Source organism: Gobio gobio (assembly GCF_949357685.1).
Source record: "Gobio gobio genome assembly, chromosome: 6".
NCBI lineage: Eukaryota > Metazoa > Chordata > Actinopteri > Cypriniformes > Gobionidae > Gobio > Gobio gobio.
Genome location: NC_137102.1, coordinates 27,864,301 through 27,884,257, shown reverse-complemented (window position 1 = coordinate 27,884,257; position 19,957 = coordinate 27,864,301). Strand labels below are relative to the sequence as shown.

General features: G+C 43.4%; 1 protein-coding gene across 20 annotated transcripts in view; it reads left to right on the top strand.

Annotated features, from left to right (window-relative positions):
- The window catches only part of dlg1b (discs large MAGUK scaffold protein 1b), a 314,786-nt gene that overhangs the window by 244,092 nt on the left and 50,737 nt on the right, over positions 1 to 19,957 (top strand). For all 20 annotated transcript variants that reach the window (XM_079820292.1, XM_079820293.1, XM_079820290.1 and 17 more), the window contains 2 exons: positions 2,069 to 2,205; positions 3,458 to 3,602. In XM_079820292.1, coding sequence (XP_079676418.1) covers positions 2,069 to 2,205; positions 3,458 to 3,602 — 282 coding nt within the window. The remainder of the gene's footprint in view (positions 1 to 2,068; positions 2,206 to 3,457; positions 3,603 to 19,957) is intronic.

Genomic DNA, 19,957 nt, shown 5'->3' with positions numbered 1-19,957 from the left:
TCTGGTGACTCTGGGGGCCATTTTAGTACAGTGAACTCATTGTCATGTTCAAGAAACCAATTTGAAATGATTTGAGCGTTGTAACATGGTGCATTATCCTGCTGGGAGTAGCCATCAAAGGATGGGTACATGGTGGTCATAAAGGGATGGACATGGTCAGAAACAATGCTCAGGTAGGCCATCTGGCACCAACAACCAATTCTGACATTCAGTTTGGAGTTCAGGAGATTGTCTTGACCAGGACCACACCCCTAAATGCATTGAAGCAACTGCCATGTGATTGGTTGATTAGATAATTGCATTAATGAGAAATTGAACAGGTGTTCCTAATAATCCTTTAGGTGAGTGTGTGTGTGTGTGTGTGTGTGTGTGTGTGTGTGTGTGTGTGTGTGTGTGTGTGTGTGTGTGTGTGTGTGTGTGTGTGTGTGTGTGTGTGTGTGTGTGTGTGTGTATATATGTGTGTATATATATATATATATATATATATATATATATATATATATATATATATATATATATATAATCCTTAAATATTCACACACTATATTGCCAGAATTATTCGGACAATTATTCGGACACCCCTCCAAATCATTGAATTCAGGTGTTCCAATCACTTCCATGGCCAAAGGTGTATCAAATCAAGCACCTAGGCATGCAGACTGCTTCTACAAACATTTGTGAATTCAAGCTTGGTACTGTGATAGGCTGCCACCTGTGCAATAAGTACATTCGTGAAATTTCCTCACTACTAAATATTCCACAGTCAACTGTTAATCGTATTATAAAAAAGTGGAAGCAACTGGGAACAACAGTAACTCAGCCACAAAGTGGTTGGCCACATTAAACACAGAGCGGGGTCAACACATGCTGAGGAGCACAGTGCGCATAACTTTCTGCAGAGTCAATAGCTACAAACCTCCAAACTTTGTGTGGCCTTCAGATTAGCGCAAGAACAGTGCATAGAGTGCTTCATGGAATGGGTTACCATGGCCGAGCAGCTGCATCCAAGCCTTACATCACCAAGTGCAATGCAAAGAGTATGATGCAGTGGTGTAAAGCACGACGCCTCCGGACTCTAGAGCAGTAGAGACGTGTTCTCTGGAGTGACGAATCACACTTCTCTGCAATCTGATGGACGAGTCTGGGTTTGGCGGTTGCCAGGAGAACGGTACTTGCCTGACTGCATTGTGCCAAGTGTAAAGTTTGGTGGAGGGGGGATTATGGTGTGGGGTTGTTTTCAGGTGTTGGGCTTGGCCCCTTAGTTCTAGTGAAAGGAACTCTTAATGCTTCAGCATACCAAGACATTTTGGACAATATTATGCTCCCAACTTTGTGGGAACTTTTATGTTTCAACATGGGTCCATAAAGACTAGGATGAGCGAGTTTGGTGTGGAGGAACTAGACTGGCCTGCACAGAGTGTGTAAAAACTGAACGGGGATTATCGAAGTATCACAAGATTTGTGAGTAATTTACAGCGCAAGAGAAGTTGTCAGATATAAAGGCTTAAGGAAATTTTTTTATTAAAAGGATATTTATAAAAAAGCCACTGTTGAACAGCAAACAGTATTTGAAGCTGCTGGCTGCTGCAGCCATAACGTTTCCATAACACTGCAAAGACTTTAAGCTGCTGTTGCCATGGAAACATTTCCCTCCCATGGTTTTATAGACATAGTTTTACAATTTATGCAACACTTTATCTCTTTATTTTTGTGTATTCAAATTTAAAGATTACAGCATAGCATTTTGTGTGTGTGTGTGTGTGTGTGTGTGTGTGTGTGTGTGTGTGTGTGTGTGTGTGTGTGTGTGTGTGTGTGTGTGTGTGTGTGTGTGTGTGTGTGTGTGTGTGTGTGTGTGTGTGTGTGTGTGTGTGTGTGTGTGTGTGTGTGTGTGTGTGTGTGTGTGTATTGTTGATAATTATTCAGCTATTAATAATAGCTTTTTTTCTCATGTCGTCTGGTTGATTTTTGCATGTTTTAGTTATAGTGCCAAATGTATTAGAAGTATAAATGTTGCTGTCACCATCAGTTAACATTTTTGTTTTTTTGTCTGTGTCTTTGTTTATCCCAGGTCTTGGTTTCAGTATAGCAGGGGGTGTTGGGAATCAGCACATCCCAGGGGACAATAGCATTTACGTCACTAAGATTATTGAAGGTGGAGCCGCACACAAAGACGGGAGGTTACAGATAGGAGACAAACTTCTTGCTGTAAGGAAAAAGTATATTGCCCATTGTTCTTGTATTGACCATGTTCTTGTTAAATCAGTGTTTCCCACACATAGACTAATTTATAGAATTAACACCGTCCGCCACATATTTATTTATTTTTTAATTTTTTTTTAATGCTATTTAAAACACACAGCGTATTCGTTCAGCTGCATTTCTTTTCCCTGCTCTCCCTCCATCTCTCTTTCACTTGCGTATCTCTCTCACATACATACACACACACACAAGGTGCGTTCGATTCGACCGTATCTCTCTCACCAATTTGGCGTGAGACACACGCTTTCAGGCTGTCTCACGCTAACAATCTCACGCCAAATTGCCAAACCTGCTTTTGATATGAAACAGTCTAAGTCTAAGTTTTTAAAAAAAATTAAAATGTTTCATTTTAATACGAAATTCATACAATAAATAAGGTTTTGGCGCACTTAATGTGTCATAACAGTTAAAGCCAGAGCTGTTGAAAAACATGAGACATGCTTCATCTCCCGGCGAGCACGGTCACGTGATTCATGGAACTCTCAATAGTTCCAAACAAACCAGCGCTGTCAAAATGGCTTAGCGGATAGACAACAGCTTCCCTATACAGGTATTTGCAGCAATTTTTGGTAAACAGTACAGCATAGTGTGCATTGATAATTATGTCAACCATATTTACAGTATCATTTTATTATGGAGAGTGATGGAGATGCAACATTGTTAACATTAATGTTAATGTTTTTCTTGTATTTAGCCCCTTAGGTATTCCTTACTAATTGGTCACACTCATACTCATTGGTGGTCAAATGTGACCATATACCTACTCAAAAAAGTATTGCAGATCATAACTGCTGACTTATTTGTAGGTTTTGCATTTGAATACATATTTAGAAATTATCAAACACTAGATTTCTTTAAATGTGAAATTTTTAAAAGTTAATAACTTACATCCTAATATTTGTAATGATACTTATATAAGCACACACAATTGAATATTAATGAATGCGAGCAAATAAAATTTAACCCAAGAAAAGTTTAAAATAGTGCTAAAAAGGCAAACTTACTTTTCCTTATATGTACAGTAGGCTATATACATATTAATTGATACTGAATCAAGATCGAAATCTATATTTGTGCCAATCAAACCCACAACCACCCCGACCCCCCCCCCCCCCCCCCCCCCCTGGCCCCGCAAATTGCTTTATAATCTGTGGGAAACACTGTTAATAGACTAAATTCTGTGTTTTGGTGGTCTTAGGTGAATAGCTCCTGCCTGGAGGAGGTTACCCATGAGCATGCCGTGACTGCCTTGAAAAATACCCCAGACGTGGTCTACTTGAAAGTCGCTAAACCCAATAGTGTCTTCATGAATGACAGTTTTGCTCCTCCTGACATCACCAACTGTGAGTTCCACTCTAAAATGACCTGACTAAAATCAGAAAAGTCACAGTTTATATTCTTATGGTATGAATGAATGGTAAATACAGTGGAGTATTTCAGGTAGGCGAATATTTAAAGCACTGTCGCAAAGTATACAATATCTAATAATAGCACACATGCTGTATATGAAGTTTGCGGTAGGTAACTTTTCAAAAGTTATGTTATGCATTAATACCATTCAAAAGCTCCCTCACTGCATGTAAGCCTTGACTGAAACATTTGTAAAAGCTGTAAAATGTGGTGATGGGATAAAGTGTCGTACTTGTACTGACCAGACTGTTGCGGTGTGTGAGGCCCATGTGTGGCAGTGAGCCTATTGATCTGTGCTCTCTTCATAGCTCTGCCAGCAGGAGCACTAATAGGCCACAGAGGAGAGGACTAAACTACTATCGATTGTTCATGTCTGAACGTGCCGCCCCCGCAGCCATTAAAGCCTACGTTGTGCCTAAGTGCAGGGGAGGTGAAGGCACTGCTGCGCAAATGCCCCTCCATGTGTCTTCCTGCCCTTAAACATGAGACAAATGACTCAGGGTAATGCTGAGGGCTGTGATCTCCCTGAAGTCTGTGGAAATATTTTTAAGACAGTATCATTTTTTTTTGTCTATCAACTAGGGATTTGCAAAAGACAAAGTCAAACCAAAATGTATTCAGACACCTTTAACATTTTCTCACATTATCACAGTTTATTCGCTATAGTTTAAAAAATGGTAATAAAATATGACAAGAACTCAGTTAAACTGTGTCAGAACAAATTCAAGCAATGCTTAATTTTGTTCAGTCTTTGGTGTAAAAGGTTGCATTAGCAATTAAAGAAAAAACACTTAAGCAAAATATGGTCAGGTCAAAGTGTCTGAATAATTTTTGTCCTAAATTTATACATTTTACTGGTAGTTATCCACTCCACTGTATAAAGAATGTTTTGGTATGATATATCACAGTTTACTTTATTTTGCCATCCTTACTTACATAAATGAACTACAGTGTCCTGCACCCACTAGTACAAAATTATATCTGGTGTCAGAATAATTTTTCTTTGACTGTATGTTCAAAATAGACTAGTTGGTTAGTTGCCAGAATGACTTGTCAATTGATCTTGAGGAAGCCCTAATTATTCTGATTTCATGTTCACTTGACCCCATTTGGATGTTTTTTTTCTGGGGGCATTTACACAGCACGCATTCTTGCAAACATCTTAACCAATGATTCTCAACCAAATTTCCAACATTTTACCTGGCACTGCATTGTGAATGGGTCAGGGATTGTGATGCAATAGCCAAAATAAAGTAGTTTCAACTTTGACACCATTTGTTGTTGATCTTTCAAAGCCCAGACAACACTTATCAAGGAAATCATGATGCATCTGTATGTACTGTCGTTGATGGCCGATGGCCTGATCCTCTGCTTATCTAGAGACATGAAGTTGTTTTACACATCTATTGCAAATATAAAATCAATACTCAAGATGCTTATTCTTACTCAAGATTCATCTGATTGGAAATATGTTTATCTTAATAGCTCTGGCCAGAAGTAGCAGGTCAAAGCTGTCCATCTGACATATGTGTTAGTAGACATGACAATTAAACAATTGCACTGATGGAGCATGAGAATTCCAGGTGAACAGGCCTCATCTGTAGTGCTGTTCATGTGGATATCAAAGCACCACTGGCTGCTTGCTTTGAGAGATGTGAGCCTGACGCAAGTCATGTGAAAGGAACTGTAGCTTTGTGCTGTAGCTTCAATGCACTTAGTTTGGTGGGAACTACAGCTTTTGACCTACAATATCTTGACTTTTGAAGATGGATGGAATAATTTTCCAGTAAGCTAAAGTCTGTTGAATGAAAGTTACCTCAAAGTTATTGTACCCACCCCATGGGTGCCCACAGTGCATTTACATAATCAAACACCCTTATTCTCCACTGCTAAGCCCTCCAACAACCGTGGACCCCAGACACACAGTAAAACACTTACAAATACAATATCACACCATCAAATCAGACTCACTTTCGTCATAAAAAGCTATTGATCTCTCTACCTCTTCTGATGTGCCCCGTACAGCTCTCTTTAGAAACACTTGTTTTTAATCCTTAAAAAGGATGCTTGCCATGTACCCTTAATATGATGAAGGATGACTCCTGTCTCAAAGTCAAAGCCTGCACAACTCTGCTCATAGCACTGATCCCCCTTGTGTATGGGACAATTAGACAAAACCACCCCCATATCGGTCACAATTTGCGACCTATTAGACACAGATGAAGTCTAGAAATCAATTCAAAACCACTAGAAGAAAAAATGTCCCTGACTGCAATTAGAAGGATCACATGCAGAATACGGCAGTCGAGATATGTTGGTGCCTTCATAACGCATAGAATAATGAAGGTTGATTGTTGATGGCAGAAGAAGAGATACACGGGCACTTCTTTTGGAACCTTGTAAGCTGCTTAGTTGGCGGTGTTCGAAAACGTAAAGGTAGGGTAGGCAATTTTCTAGGGCTGGTCCAAATACCATTTTTTGAGCTTCGAAGCTTCGGTAGTAATAGACCCTTTTCACAGACTGTGATGACGCTTTTTAACGGTCATTAATATCGTAAATTCGTTTTTTGAATTTTCATTTAAAAAAAAATATATGTACATTTATAACACTAATACTTTGTATTTTATTACTTTTGCATCAAATTACAATAAAAAAGTTACCGCTGCTGTGAGGGTGTTTAGTAATAGCGTCTATGGGAGTGATGGTAAAAATTAACATATTTCTCTCTTTTCACTGCCGTAATCAATCTCACTCTATTTTTTCCCTCTTTTTGAAAGTTGTGAAATCACAACTGTGGCGTTTTTCTTTTGCAATGTGAGCAAATGGGCACGCAGAAAAATATTTAATGTATTCTCTCATTCACAGCTATAATATTTAAACCAACATGATGACTTCCGCTCTGAGAAACCCGGAAATGTGAAAAGGGTCTATCAACACCCCTTCGGAGGGAGTGGACTGAACATATTCTTCTCTCTAATAAAAAGCAGGAATCTCGAGAAGCTGCGCGCCTCACGCGGGCAGGGTTTATATGCTCAGAGAAAGGATACTAGTGACACTAGTGATACAAAACACACAGGTCTGTTACATCCCAGTAACAAGCTCTTATATTTTGCAGTAAATTCATTTAGATTGATAATAACAGGTAATAGGCTTGCTGCGATTGTCTGTGTTACCGGTGTTTTCCCATCGCAGCACCGCCCCCACCGTCTTTTTATATTTTATTAGTAAAAATCATTTAGTTCAGTTTGAGAACAGATTAACTACAATTAGAAACTGAATGTTCAGCGTGAGCCGAACGAGAGTCGCAGCACAGACCAGCAGCAGGAGTCTGGTTTTGGTTTTTGGTTTCAAAGCGAAATGTAAAAGCACCTATTTAAGGGAGTTTGTCGTTGTCCTGTTTTGTTGTTGTGTTTTTCATTAAGAATAATAGGCAAATAAAAACCCACCATTCAAGCAACCCGCACCTGAATTGGCGCTAATTCTGAACCTGTCAACTTTGTTCATGGCCGCACAGTGCACAAGCACTGTAATGTGACGGTGAGGGAACATTTTCTGACAGATAATACTCGGTTGCAACCTTGCAGGGAACACTTAGGCTAAGCAAATATATTTATTAAGTATAACCAGGTTGGGTTCCTCAACTGTCTGTTCTATAAAAAAAATGGCTTGGCTATAAGATAATTTTTTTTTTTTTAAAGTATTTCGCCAGATTTTATAGTGTGTAAACATATTCAAGCGCGAATAAGAACCGTTTCGAGGGGGATGCCAGGTGTGCGAGGAAACTCCCCCCTCGAATATTTGAATATTCAATAGCAAGCTAGCTTTGAAAGCATGAGATCTTGGCATGCTGAGATTAAATTTTGGCATGTAGATGTCTTCAGGCCAGGGTACTTATCAAACATGTGAAGATTGAGGCAGATTGGACATTACGCTGGAGTTTTCGTGACGATAATAGCATGCTTTAGCAAAGTGTTGCTAGCATGTTTAGTACTCAATTGCATATTTTAGTATGTTGCTAGTAGTGCATCACAGTGTTAAACACGTCACTTCCAGGTGGCGCTATGACTGTAACTGAATATTGGCATGTAGATGTCAATGCATGTAGATTCAGGCCAAGACTCTTCTAAAACTTGAAGTTTGGGGCAGATCGGACATGTGGCGTTATCGAGCCATTTTGTAACACCTAATTCTGAAACCCATATCAGATGTACATTTTCACCACTTCTGACGTGTGTGCAGTTTCATGACTTTTCAAGCATGTTTAGGCCCTCAAAAATGCGATTGATTTTGGAGAAGAAGAATAGACTGAGAAATTCCAATAGGGTCCTCACATCATCGGTGCTCAGGCCCTAATGAACATAAACATCTTAAAGAGCACTGACCTGTACAACCTGACTACTGAAGATTAATTTTGCTGTTGATAGTGTTGCCATTGAAATACATACATTTGAGTCAAGAACCGCTCCAAGTCATGGGTTTCCATCTCTTCCAAATTACAGAGAACGGTTCTGTTTTGGTTCAGGAGGAACTGTAAAAGGTGGCTGCTGTTTCGGTTGCGTTGCTTTGTGACTGACGTCTGTCTAACTGAATGCGCAACGAAGTGACCCACAGTTGCCCCTCTTTGAAGTAGGCTATGTGCAGTGAATCAATCACTTAACTTCTGTTTGATCCATTGCTATGGCAATGCATCTGTAACTTCTAGTCAGCAGGTAAGAATGCAACTCCGCTCCCGCTGTAACATGTGACAAAAGACAGTAGAACCCATTATAATAAGTGATGTTGTAAACACTGGATGCGGCACGACGCGACAAATCCCCAACAGTAAACTGATGCCTTGTTCTATTTATGACGTACTCCAAACATGTTTTTCCTTCTTTCTTTTTTTTTGGACCTCGTCCTCTTAAACCAGAATGTCATAACTCGATCTTCCAGTGAAACTACAGACTTTTCTCTGGTGATGTATGCTGGTCTTCTCTGAGCATTTAGTCCACCTAAACTCTACCCCTTTCTTACAATAGACTGCAAGCTTACATTCAAATTTGCCTCTATTCTAACCATTGGTTAGAACCACATCCCCACTGTTTCGTTTTCTCTATTTATTCTACTTCCATTGCATCGCAACAATATTGCTTGTATCCTTTGGAGAGGCAACCCCAACATGAATTACATACATTTAGTGTTTCATTCAGTGCCGAACGTGTTGAGTGTTGACAAGAGTTGCTGCCTATAAAGCATGTTCCAAATCAGCCACTTATGAGGTTTTTTTTAACAGTTAGATGGTACACATGCAGTTTATTAAGTTGTGGAAGATAGCTAGGGTTGATATAGCTACAGAAAGACTCACACCATCCCTGGTACCCATCCATACATCATAGTGGAGCCAACAGACAAAGATGCTTTGCTCTGCTTGACCTGAAGACAAATGGCAAATTCAATCATGGCTGGGATCACATGGTCAAGTCTGTATTGCTAATCCAAGCAGCAATATCCTAATGCAGTGAGGGCAGCATGTGGAACGATGGCACACCGGCCTCAGAGAGCCAATCTGAGTCTGATTTAATGAATGAGAAATAAATCTGTTAAGTGTGCACAATCATTCAGCAGCCTGACTCAGTATGGAAATAAGGCTGTTTATAGCTTGTAGATGGTGTGCAAGCTCTTTTCTTTTTTGAGTGTGCTTTTTGGGCTCACTGATCTTTTTTATTTGGTTAGTGTGTTGCCTTCGTGTTAGTAGATTATATTTTTGTCCCCATGGAGAGCCATAAAGCATGCATTTTACCATCTGTTGTGCTTTTTTTATCGTGCCACTCTGCTCTGCTCCGCCTGAGGGTAAAGCAAGGTTTCTGCAGCTAAGCCTCTCGTTCTATTATATGCCATAGTGCAGTTGTTACAAACAGAGGTGACACGGATAACAGATGCAAGTGAAAGCAGAGTTTATTTGCAGAACCAGGATGTGAGCAGATGAGGTGAGAGTCAGATAGTGTGAATCAGGAGAATGCTGGATATGCTGGTGATACAATACGTTTCTTGATTGTAGAACAACGGGACAATAGATCGAAGGAGACGAGGACCAGGAGACAGGACGAGACGAGGAGACACTCAGGATACGTAGGAGATCAGGTAAGTTGTCAGGTGAGTCCGAGGAAGCAAGCATGTGTAGTAGCATGTGCAAACGATACCGGACGGTGACTGAGTGTGAGCGTGGGGCTTAAGTGCAGGTGGTGATTGCAGTGATGATGACGTGCAGGTGTAAGTGCTCAGTACTCTGGTGATTTGGATCGTTGTGGTTGTGAGAGGTTGGAGCCTGGCGTGCTTGTAACATTAAACCCCCCCGCCCCCCCTCCACGGCCATCCCCTGAGGGACGAGGACCCCGACGCCGTGGTGGTCGACGTCTTCCCCGAGGTGCCGGCCGGTCAGGGCGGGTAGCATGGAACGTCTCCAGCAGGTTGGGTCAAGGATGTCGTGCCTGGGTACCCAAGATTGTTCCTCTGGGCCGTACCCCTCCCAGTCAACTTGATACTGGAGTTGAGTTGGAGTTGGAACCAGTAATCCACCGCAGGGACGTCGGAGGGTTCCCCGGACCACGGGAAGAGGGGAGGTTGATAGCCGAGTACGCACTGGAACGGGGTCAGGCCGGTGGTTGGTTGTCGGAGGGAGTTCTGTGCGTACTCTGCCCATCCAAGGAACTGGTTCCAGGAGTCCTGGTGGCCGTGACAGAAGGTACGGAGGAAACGGCCAATCTCCTGGATCTTCCTTTCCGTCTGCCCGTTCGTCTGAGGATGGTATCCTGACGTGAGGCTTACGGTCACACCTAGGAGCGAGAAGAAGGCTTTCCATACCTTGGAGATGAATTGGGGACCTCTGTCTGACACGATGTCTTCGGGGATGCCATAATACCGGAAGATGTGGTTAAACATGGCTTCTGCGGTTTCCAGGGCTGTGGGTAGTCCTCGTGCGATCAACCACTACGAGGATACAGGTGCAATTGTCTGAATTGGGTAGGTCTGTGATGAAGTCTACCCCTGGGTGTGACCACGGACGGTTGGGAACGGGCAGGGGCAGTAGTTTCCTGGCAGGCAGGTGTCGAGGGCTCTTAGCCATGGCTCATTCCCGGCATCCCCGCACGTACCTTCTGACATCAGGTGACATGTGTGGCCACCTGAAGCGCTGGCGTAGCAGCGAGAGGGTTTCATTGACCCCAGGGTGACCAGTGCCCAGTGATGTGTGCGAAGAGTGAATGAGAGGGATGCGTTGTGCTCGTGTACTGCAAGCCTGGAGGACAGCCCGGCGGCACGTTGGTGGAGGCATTGGTATAGGGCAAGGTCTCTTCCGACCAAGTGATGGGGCTAAGGAAGAGCTTCGTGGGGAGAATGGGTTCCTCTTCTTCCTCGGACCATTCCTCGGGGCCGTGGATGCGGGAAAGGGCATCCGCCTTAATGTTCTTGGCCCCAGGTCGGTAAGAGATGTGGAAGTCGAACCTCGTGAAGAAGAGTGCCCATCTAGCATGTCGGGGGTTGAGTCGTCTTGCCTCGCGGAGATACCCCAGGTTTTTGTGGTTGGTAAGGACCAGGAATGGATGTTTGGCGCCCTCTAACCAGTGCCTCCACTCCTCCAGTGCGAGCTTGATGGCGAGGAGTTCACGGTTGCCAATGTCGTAGTTGATCTCCGCCGGGCTGAGCTTGCGGGAGAAGAAGGCACATGGATGGAGACGGCTGGGGTTCCCCTGCTGCTGATATAGGACCCCACCCACCCCGGTGGTGGAGGCGTCCACTTCGACGACAAATGGGAGTTCAGGATCGGGATGGACTAAGAGGGGAGCTGTCGTGAAGGCGTCCTTCAGGGTCTGGAAGGCTTGGGTGGCAGATGGAGTCCAGGACAGAGACTTGGGCTTGTTGCGGAGAAGGCTGGTGAGGGGACTGGCGATGGAGCTGTAATTCTGGATGAAGCGTCGGTAGAAATTGGAGAATCCTAGGAATCGTTGCAGTTCTTTCACAGTTGAAGGGGTTGGCCAGGACCGGATGGCTTCCACCTTCCTCTCATCCATCCGGATGCCACTGTGATCGATGATATAGCCGAGGAATTGCACTGAGGGCTGATGGAAGGAGCATTTCTCTGCTTTAAGGTAGAGCTGGTATTTCCTCAGGCGCTGAAGGACCTCCGCAACGTGACGGCGATGGTCGGCCATGCTCCGGGAGTAGATCAAGATGTCATCTATGTACACCAGCATGAACCTGTGGAGACACTCCCGGAGCACCTCATGTATGAAGTCCTGGAATACGGAGGGGGCGTTGGCGAGTCCATATGGCATCACAAGGTACTCATAGTGTCCTGTGGGCGTGACAAAGGCGGTCTTCCACTCGTCCCCCTCACGTATCCGGATGAGGTTATACGCGCTGCGGAGGTCCAACTTCGTGGACACAGTGGCACCATGGAGATGTTCCAGGGCAGCTGGGACGAGAGGAAGGGGATAACGTAACTTAACTGTAATGTTGTTTAGGGAGCGGTAGTCAATACAAGGCCGCAAGCCTCCGTCCTTCTTTGCCACGAAGAAGAAACTCGAAGCAGCAGGGGAGGTGGATGGACGGATGTAGCCTTGCTCCAGCGCCTCCTTGATGTAATCCTTCATGGCCTTCTCCTCCGGAAGGGATAGGGGATAGATTTTCCCCTTGGGTACTGGTTCACCTGGCAGCAGATCGATGGCACAGTCCCATGGCCGATGGGGAGGCAGCTTGGAAGCCCGTTGGGGACAGAAGACGTCACTGAAGGGGGCGTAACAGGCGGGGACATCCACCGATCGTCTCTCTACCGGATTCTCGATGGACGTGGCACAGACAGGGAGATCTTGGGGACGCGGAGAGCGGAGCTTGAGCTGGCGGCAGAGGGTTCCCGAGATGAAGTTCCCGGCTGACCCAGAATCGAGGAGGGCAGTAACTGAAAGGGAAATTCCCGCAGCAGTAAGGTTTACAGTTGTGGTGAGTGGCTTCATCTTAGTAAGAGAAGGGATGATTGCACTCACCAAGGGTCGAGGAGGATGGACTGGGCATTCGGAGATGTAATGCCCAGGTAGACCGCAGTACAGGCAGAGATTCTGGGTCAGCCGTCTCTGCCGCTCAGCCGATGTCAGTCGGGTGTTCTCCAGTTGCATAGGCTCGGGGTTGGGTTCTGGAGTGCTGACATCACCTGGTCGGCGGAGGAACAATGACGACTGGCCCTGGTGTTCTTCGAAGCACGACTGCATACGAGTGGCGAAGCGGATGGAGAGTTGAATGAAGCGTTCTAGCCCGATGGTATCCTCGTATGCAGCGAGATGCAGCCGCACCCGAGGATCCAGACCCTGTCGGTAGGTCGTAATCAGGGACTGCTCGTTCCATCCACTAGCAGCAGCGAGGGTTCGAAACTGTAGAGCATACTCATTAACAGTGGAGGTACCTTGTTTCAGATGATATAGCTGTTCTCCGATCGACGAATCCCATGATGGTTTCCCAAACACCTCCTTGAAGTGAGACATGAACCCTGACAGGGTCTGGATCACTAGACTGTCGGTGGACCACATGGATTCCGCCCAACGGAGCGCTTTACCGGAAAGTTGAGATGTTATGAACGCCACTTTAGCGCGATCGTTGGGGTACAGGCGCGGCTGCATCTCCAGGACCAGCGAACATTGTAGAAGGAATCCGTTGCAATCCTCCGCCGAACCAGAGAAGGGCGCCGGTCTGGCCATGGGACTGGTGTACTCAGGGGGCGAAGAAGCAGTGGTGGGGATTCCGGAAGTGCTCGCTGGTGAAGGTGCAGGTGCGCTGGTGGGGAGAGCTCGCCGAACGGCGTCGACGAGCTCTTGGAAGGGATCCGGGGTGCTTATCCTGGTGAAGTGCTGTGTGGGTCCGGTATTCTGTTACAAACAGAGGTGACACGGATAACAGATGCAAGTGAAAGCAGAGTTTATTTGCAGAACCAGGATGTGAGCAGATGAGGTGAGAGTCAGATAGTGTGAATCAGGAGAATGCTGGATATGCTGGTGATACAATACGTTTCTTGATTGTAGAACAATGGGACAATAGATCGAAGGAGACGAGGACCAGGAGACAGGACAAGACGAGGAGACACTCAGGATACGTAGGAGATCAGGTAAGTTGTCAGGTGAGTCCGAGGAAGCAAGCATGTGTAGTAGCATGTGCAAACGATACCGGACGGTGACAATAGCTGTGTCCCAAAGTGAAGGGTGCGCACTTCGAAGGCCAGACCAGGCCACGCCTTCGAAGTGCACGAAGTGCATGAAGGGCGAACCGAGGGACCGGGTTGCCAGGTCTGCACAACAATACCCCTCCAATTGCTAATCAAAAGTAGCGGCATCACGGCCAAAATGGGCCAGAAAATGCCAAAACGCGGGGGGCGCCCAGTACAAATATTGCTAAAGTAAAGACAACTTATACCTGTGGACTATAGGCTACAAACAACCCACATCAACAGTAAATGCTTCCCAATTCCAGACTTGGCAACACTGAACCGAGCGTCGTTGAATGGGCTGTAGCAGGTGTGTGACAACTGACAGCGGACGTTCGTGAGGAGATTTTAAAAAGAGAAATGGAGCAGAATTTATTTATTTATTTTTTGCTTTTTATGAGTTTTATTGGATTTTGACATGCTTCAAAGCCTGCGATGATGGGAGACCGGACCATAAGCACGTAAATCTGTAGCATATGGTTAAATATTTAATCGTTAAGTTGCAACTATTGTTTATTTATTATGTTAAATGTAACTGTTACAATATATTTTAAACATTTATATATTTACGTCCAAGTCTTCATTTAAGTACTTATTTTTATTCAACTCACATTATCTCAGACGCAATTGTAGCTATTTTTATGACATGCCAGCCGTCGACCGATTCAGCCCCGCAAACCTGCGGACAGTGGAAATATGCACTCATCCCAGATGAAGATGATGTCCCGCTGGCACAGGCCTTACCAGGGTTTCTATTGTGCATCACCATCCCGGTCCAGCTCCACCAGCGTCTCCCGCTCAGCTCAATGAAAGTGCAGAAATGTTTTCTTCTGTTTCAGCTGTTAATTTAAATTTCTGTTGTTTCTGATGTTTATTGTAGTCCTATGAATAGTTGTAAAAAGTACTTTAAGTAATGTATAGACCAATTTATTTTCATTTACACATTTTAATTTACATGACAAGAAAATATATGCATGAACATATGAATTTCTTTAATGTACAAATTATAACTTGCGTTACAAAAATAAACAGAATGTACAAAACCACTTCTCTTTTATTTAGCCTACACATTTCAAGTTAACGAAAATGAACAATAGACAGCAATTACTTGGTTTAATTTACAAATAACTTGCATAAAAAAAAATAATAATAATATAGAGAAATTGTTCTGTGCATCCCGGCCACGACTTTACATTCAGCCTTTGGAGGAGACTTTTGGTAAAATGGACCGTCGTCAGTGAGCGACGTTCATTTATTCATTCATTCATATATAGGGTTGGGAACCGAGAACCGGTTCTTATGCAGAACCGAAACTGATTTTTGAAAAATACCAGAACCGCGCGAAATTCCTAAGTTTCGGTTCCGAAAACGGTTCTGGTGCAATGTGTGTGCGAAGCGCTGGAAGCGTATCCTTTCATAGCGAGTGACAGCCAGTGTTGCCAACTCCGTGATTTTCCCGCTTTCCCGTTTTCCACTGTTGCCGCGGGCTGTGTTTCATGTCCGCGGGTTGAAACGATTGTGCAATTGTGCGGGTTTTGTTGTGAAAACCTGGCAACCCTGGCTCACCTCATCATGAATATTAATTACGTTGCCTGCCGCTTCCAGGAGGGCAACGCAGTTCAGCACTGAAAGCCCTCGCGCTACACATTTACGGTTTTGCGTCAGATATTTTCTCGTTGACCACCAGCATAGCGAAGAGAAAGTCACAAGTATGGATTCATTTCCAAAGAATGAATGATAATGAAGCAAAATGTAACACGTGAAAAGTTAATAACATGCAAAGGAGGCTGCACTAGCAATTTGACAAAACATTTGCTACAGCACAGAGTGCCTCAGGGCTTATACCAGATTTATAGTGAAAGGCCTATATATATATATATATATATATATATATATATATATATATATATATATATATATATATATATATATATATATATATATATATATATATATAGTGTCAACCGTTGAATCACCATGGTTTAGGTAAGCGTTTAGGCACAATTACCTTTGTAATGCTGAATTGCAATTTATTATTTACAAGTTCACTGAATAACTGAATTACTATTAAATTAATATATAACTAATTAATAAATATAATTTATAACTTGGTTTTATTCAGAGACAGAGAGATAAAATGTAATAAGACAATTTCAGAGGTGTTCATTTGAAAAAAAATGTGTTGCAAGAATGGCTTAATTAATACTGTAATATATGTACAGTACAGGACTTTTTTGACATTGCCAACCTGTAGGCCTAAATAAATTTTAGAGCAAGTAATAAACACAAAATGGATTGTTTGAGTTGCGTATTGTGCCTTTTTCTTTTACCACTATTTGTTTAATAATTTTAATGGAACCGGAATCGGAACCGGAATCGTTAGGCGGAACCGGAACCGGAACCGGAACCGGAAAATTTCTCACGATTCCCAACCCTATTCATATAAAATACTTTATTTTGCAGTAAAGTCAGCAGTTTTCGTTTATTTGCATTTTGACTTATAATTTTGAGTGACAGATGTCGTATTTGATTTAGCCTATTTTTGTCTGTGACATATTTTAGCTACGGTGTTGACAGTATGCCTATGATAAGAAAAAAATAAATGATTGGCCAACATAGCCTTTTTCTTCTGTTATCCCCAGTCTCTCTCTCTTTCTGTGGGACATTTAAAAGAGAGATTCTGGAAACAAAATCAAAATTTAGCTGGATCGGTCGGGTCGGGAATGAAATAATTTATAGCGTGTGAGCACGTAGTGAATTTGAAGTGCGAGCGGGAGGGTGCGGAATATATCCTATTGCGGGAGCGGGACGAAAAAACAGCCCCACGCAGATCTAATTTGTATTTACAGAAAGTGCAGAAATAAGCAGGATAAAAGAAAAAAGAAAGAAAGAGCGAAAAAGGAGAGAATGGACTGATTCCTCTTCTTGAGAGAATGGTTGAGAAATAAATAACACGTATGCAAGTTAAAATTGGGAAATTAAAGTTTATCTTGCCAGGTTGCTCTACCACGAATGCACTAAACGTTTTGTTTACTTCAAGTTCAAGCGGTTGCGCCAGGCTACATTTAAGTTACCGATCGCTACCGTCTTTCACTGGGGAATTTAAACCCACGCCGCAAGAAATCTGATCGAGTGCCGCGGGAATGCGGACCAGTCAAATCCTGTAGTCACCAGTGTGCTATGAATTCTGGGATAGGGTAGGCTACGAAGTTGTGCAAAGGTTCCATCTGCGGTACCCTTCCTTTGCCTGAGAAACGGAGGGCGCATTTTGAGTCGCTTTCGACTTGCGGCAGCCTTCGTCGCGCTGCTGTGACGCAATCGCACTTCAAATGTGGCCTTCAGAGGTGCAGCTTTCACATTGGGACACCCTTCGTAGTGCCGCTGTGACGCAATCGCACTTCAAATGCGGCCTTCAGAGGGTGCAGCCTTCACATTGGGACAGCCTTCGTAGTGCCGCTATGACGCAATCGCACTTCAAATGCTGCCTTCGAAGTGCGCGCCCTTCACTTTGGGACACAGCTTGAGTGTGAGCGTGGGGCTTAAGTGCAGGTGGTGATTGCAGTGATGATGACGTGCAGGTGTATGTGCTCAGTACTCTGGTGATTGGGATCGTTGTGGTTGTGAGAGGGTGGAGCCTGGCGTGCTTGTAACAGCAGTACTGTAGGAGAGAAAGCTACTGCCACTGCTGCTCCCAGCCAACTGGACCCGAATATACATCTCACTGAGAGCTCATATCAGAGGACAAACAGTAGAATAAGAATTGGATAGACACATAGATGAATTAAATGCCTAAACATAGGTTTGAAAAAACAAATTGTAATTACATTTAATTTTTAAGACTAGCTTATTATATGAAGTCACATTTTTATTTATGGAGCTCTTTATACAAAACAGATTGTTTCAAAGCAACTTCACATTAATAAACAGGAAAATAACATTGTTGTTATTGTGAAATTGTGAAATTCATCAACTATGCAACAAATTCATTTTCGGCTGTAAAGCAGAACAGAAGGCAATAGTGTCACATTAGTGTCTCAATTTTGTTCAGTATCGGCCATCAAATATCACACATCAATGTCACTCATCAATACATTAGGAGTAAAGATATTTGCTTTTAGTAAGGGAAATTACCTAGACCTTTGACAATGGATAACTTCGAAGTAGGCTATGTGCAGTGGATCAACGAAAAAGATGCAAGGATGCAACGAAAGACAGTAGAACCCATTGTATTAAGTGATGTTGTCAACACTGGATGCGTCCCCAACAGTTAAACTGATGCCTTTATAAATTAAAATTTTTAAAAAGATCCCCTGGTGTTAAAGGTCCCATGGCATGACATTTTCATTTTATGAGGTTTTTCAACATTAATATGAGTTCCCCTAGCCTGAATATTGTCCCCAAGTGGCTAGAAATTTTGATGGGTGTAAACCGAGTTCTGGCTGTCTTTCTCTGCCTTTGAGAAAATGACAGGCCAGACTAGCCAATCTTGAAGTCTCCTGTTATGAAGTCATAACAGGAACGGTTACCTCCCTTTCCTCCGCCCAGAGAATTTGGTACACCCATGCAAGCGCCATATTTGTCCTCGAGAGATCATGGCTTGTGAACGAGTGAATGCTGGCAGTTTCTCAGTGTTTGGATGTATAAATGAAAACAGAAGTCTTTTTTCAGTTCCTTCTGATCTGTGATCAGTGATTTCTGATGTGTAGCTAATTATTCAAGTTCACACAGAACTTTATTATTCGTGCACACGCTGCGGCTTCTCTCTCTCTCTCGACAGAACGGTGTTTTCTATCTTGTGAGTCAGTGTTTTTGTACGTCCTCGTCTATCCTCGTGTACGTACGTCTATCTGTTCTACAATGTGCATACAGTCGAGAGTTTCTGCTCAACATCAGCAGACTCACATCTCTTTAGAGACAAACCTCACACACGCCGAAGCACGGGCTGCACTGGCCGGTCGGCCTTCAACATCACCGACCCCCAGTACTGCATCTGGCCCACAGCGGAGGCGCCATACGCGGCGCAAGCTTAAGCAGAAGGGGGGTAAGCGTGAGCGTATCCAGGCTACCCAGCCTAGCCCACAATAAACTGGATTACATTCGATTACTGCTGTTGTGTCTTTGTTTGCGCTGTGTACTCAATGCGCGTCACTCATTCACTATTCCCTACTTTAGTCCACTATTACAGTTCACTTGAAGGAGTGAATGAAAACGAGTGTGTTCATCGGCTGTACACTCGTTATTGCGGTGCAATGTGGGAATGCACTCAAACATGTCCACTATGGTTTCGGACACCACTACAAATGGCTGTCCCCTCAAATAGTGCCCTATTTAAGGGTATGGGGGGCGATTTCGGATTCAGCCCCTGTCATGGAGACTGACGAGGGCAGCACATAACACATCTCGATTGAGACAGAGCAGTCTGTCAGGTGTGTGTGTGTGTGCGTGTGCGCCGATCTGATTGTGTGTGTGAGTTTGTGTGCACGTGTGTTTGAGTGTGTTTTAAATGCAATAACAAAGCAATAAATTTTTTTTTTTTTACTCTGAAAAATTTTCGAGTTGTGGTAAAAATAGCTACGGGTAGCGCCAATTGATTGCCGAATGCTACCATTCTACGTCATCGACCTAGAATGCACACAAAATGGTGCCGCCCATTGTCCAAATATATGATGTATTTTTTAAATAACATAGATCTTTGTAGTGGGATCCGGTATTTATCCCAGTTCCTGATTAACCCTTAAGATACAATTATATTAATTGCAGATAAGCAGTCTTGTGCTGTCAGGTCAGTATTAGGTCTAAGCCTACACTAGCTCGTTATCTCATACCATTAATCTAGTGATATGAACATCTCGTCCCTTAATGAACAATACAAAATCAATAAACAGTCAATAACCCTTGTAATGAGACCATACTCACCACCCGGTGGTTTTTCTCAACGATGGTTGCTTGACCCCTTGGCCGTGTCAGATGCGATAAAAATGCTCTATCTATTCTTTATGCAATTGACTTTATAAGCTGAGGTAAAAAACTGAAAAATACTTTTTCTTTATAAAATGAAAATTTATT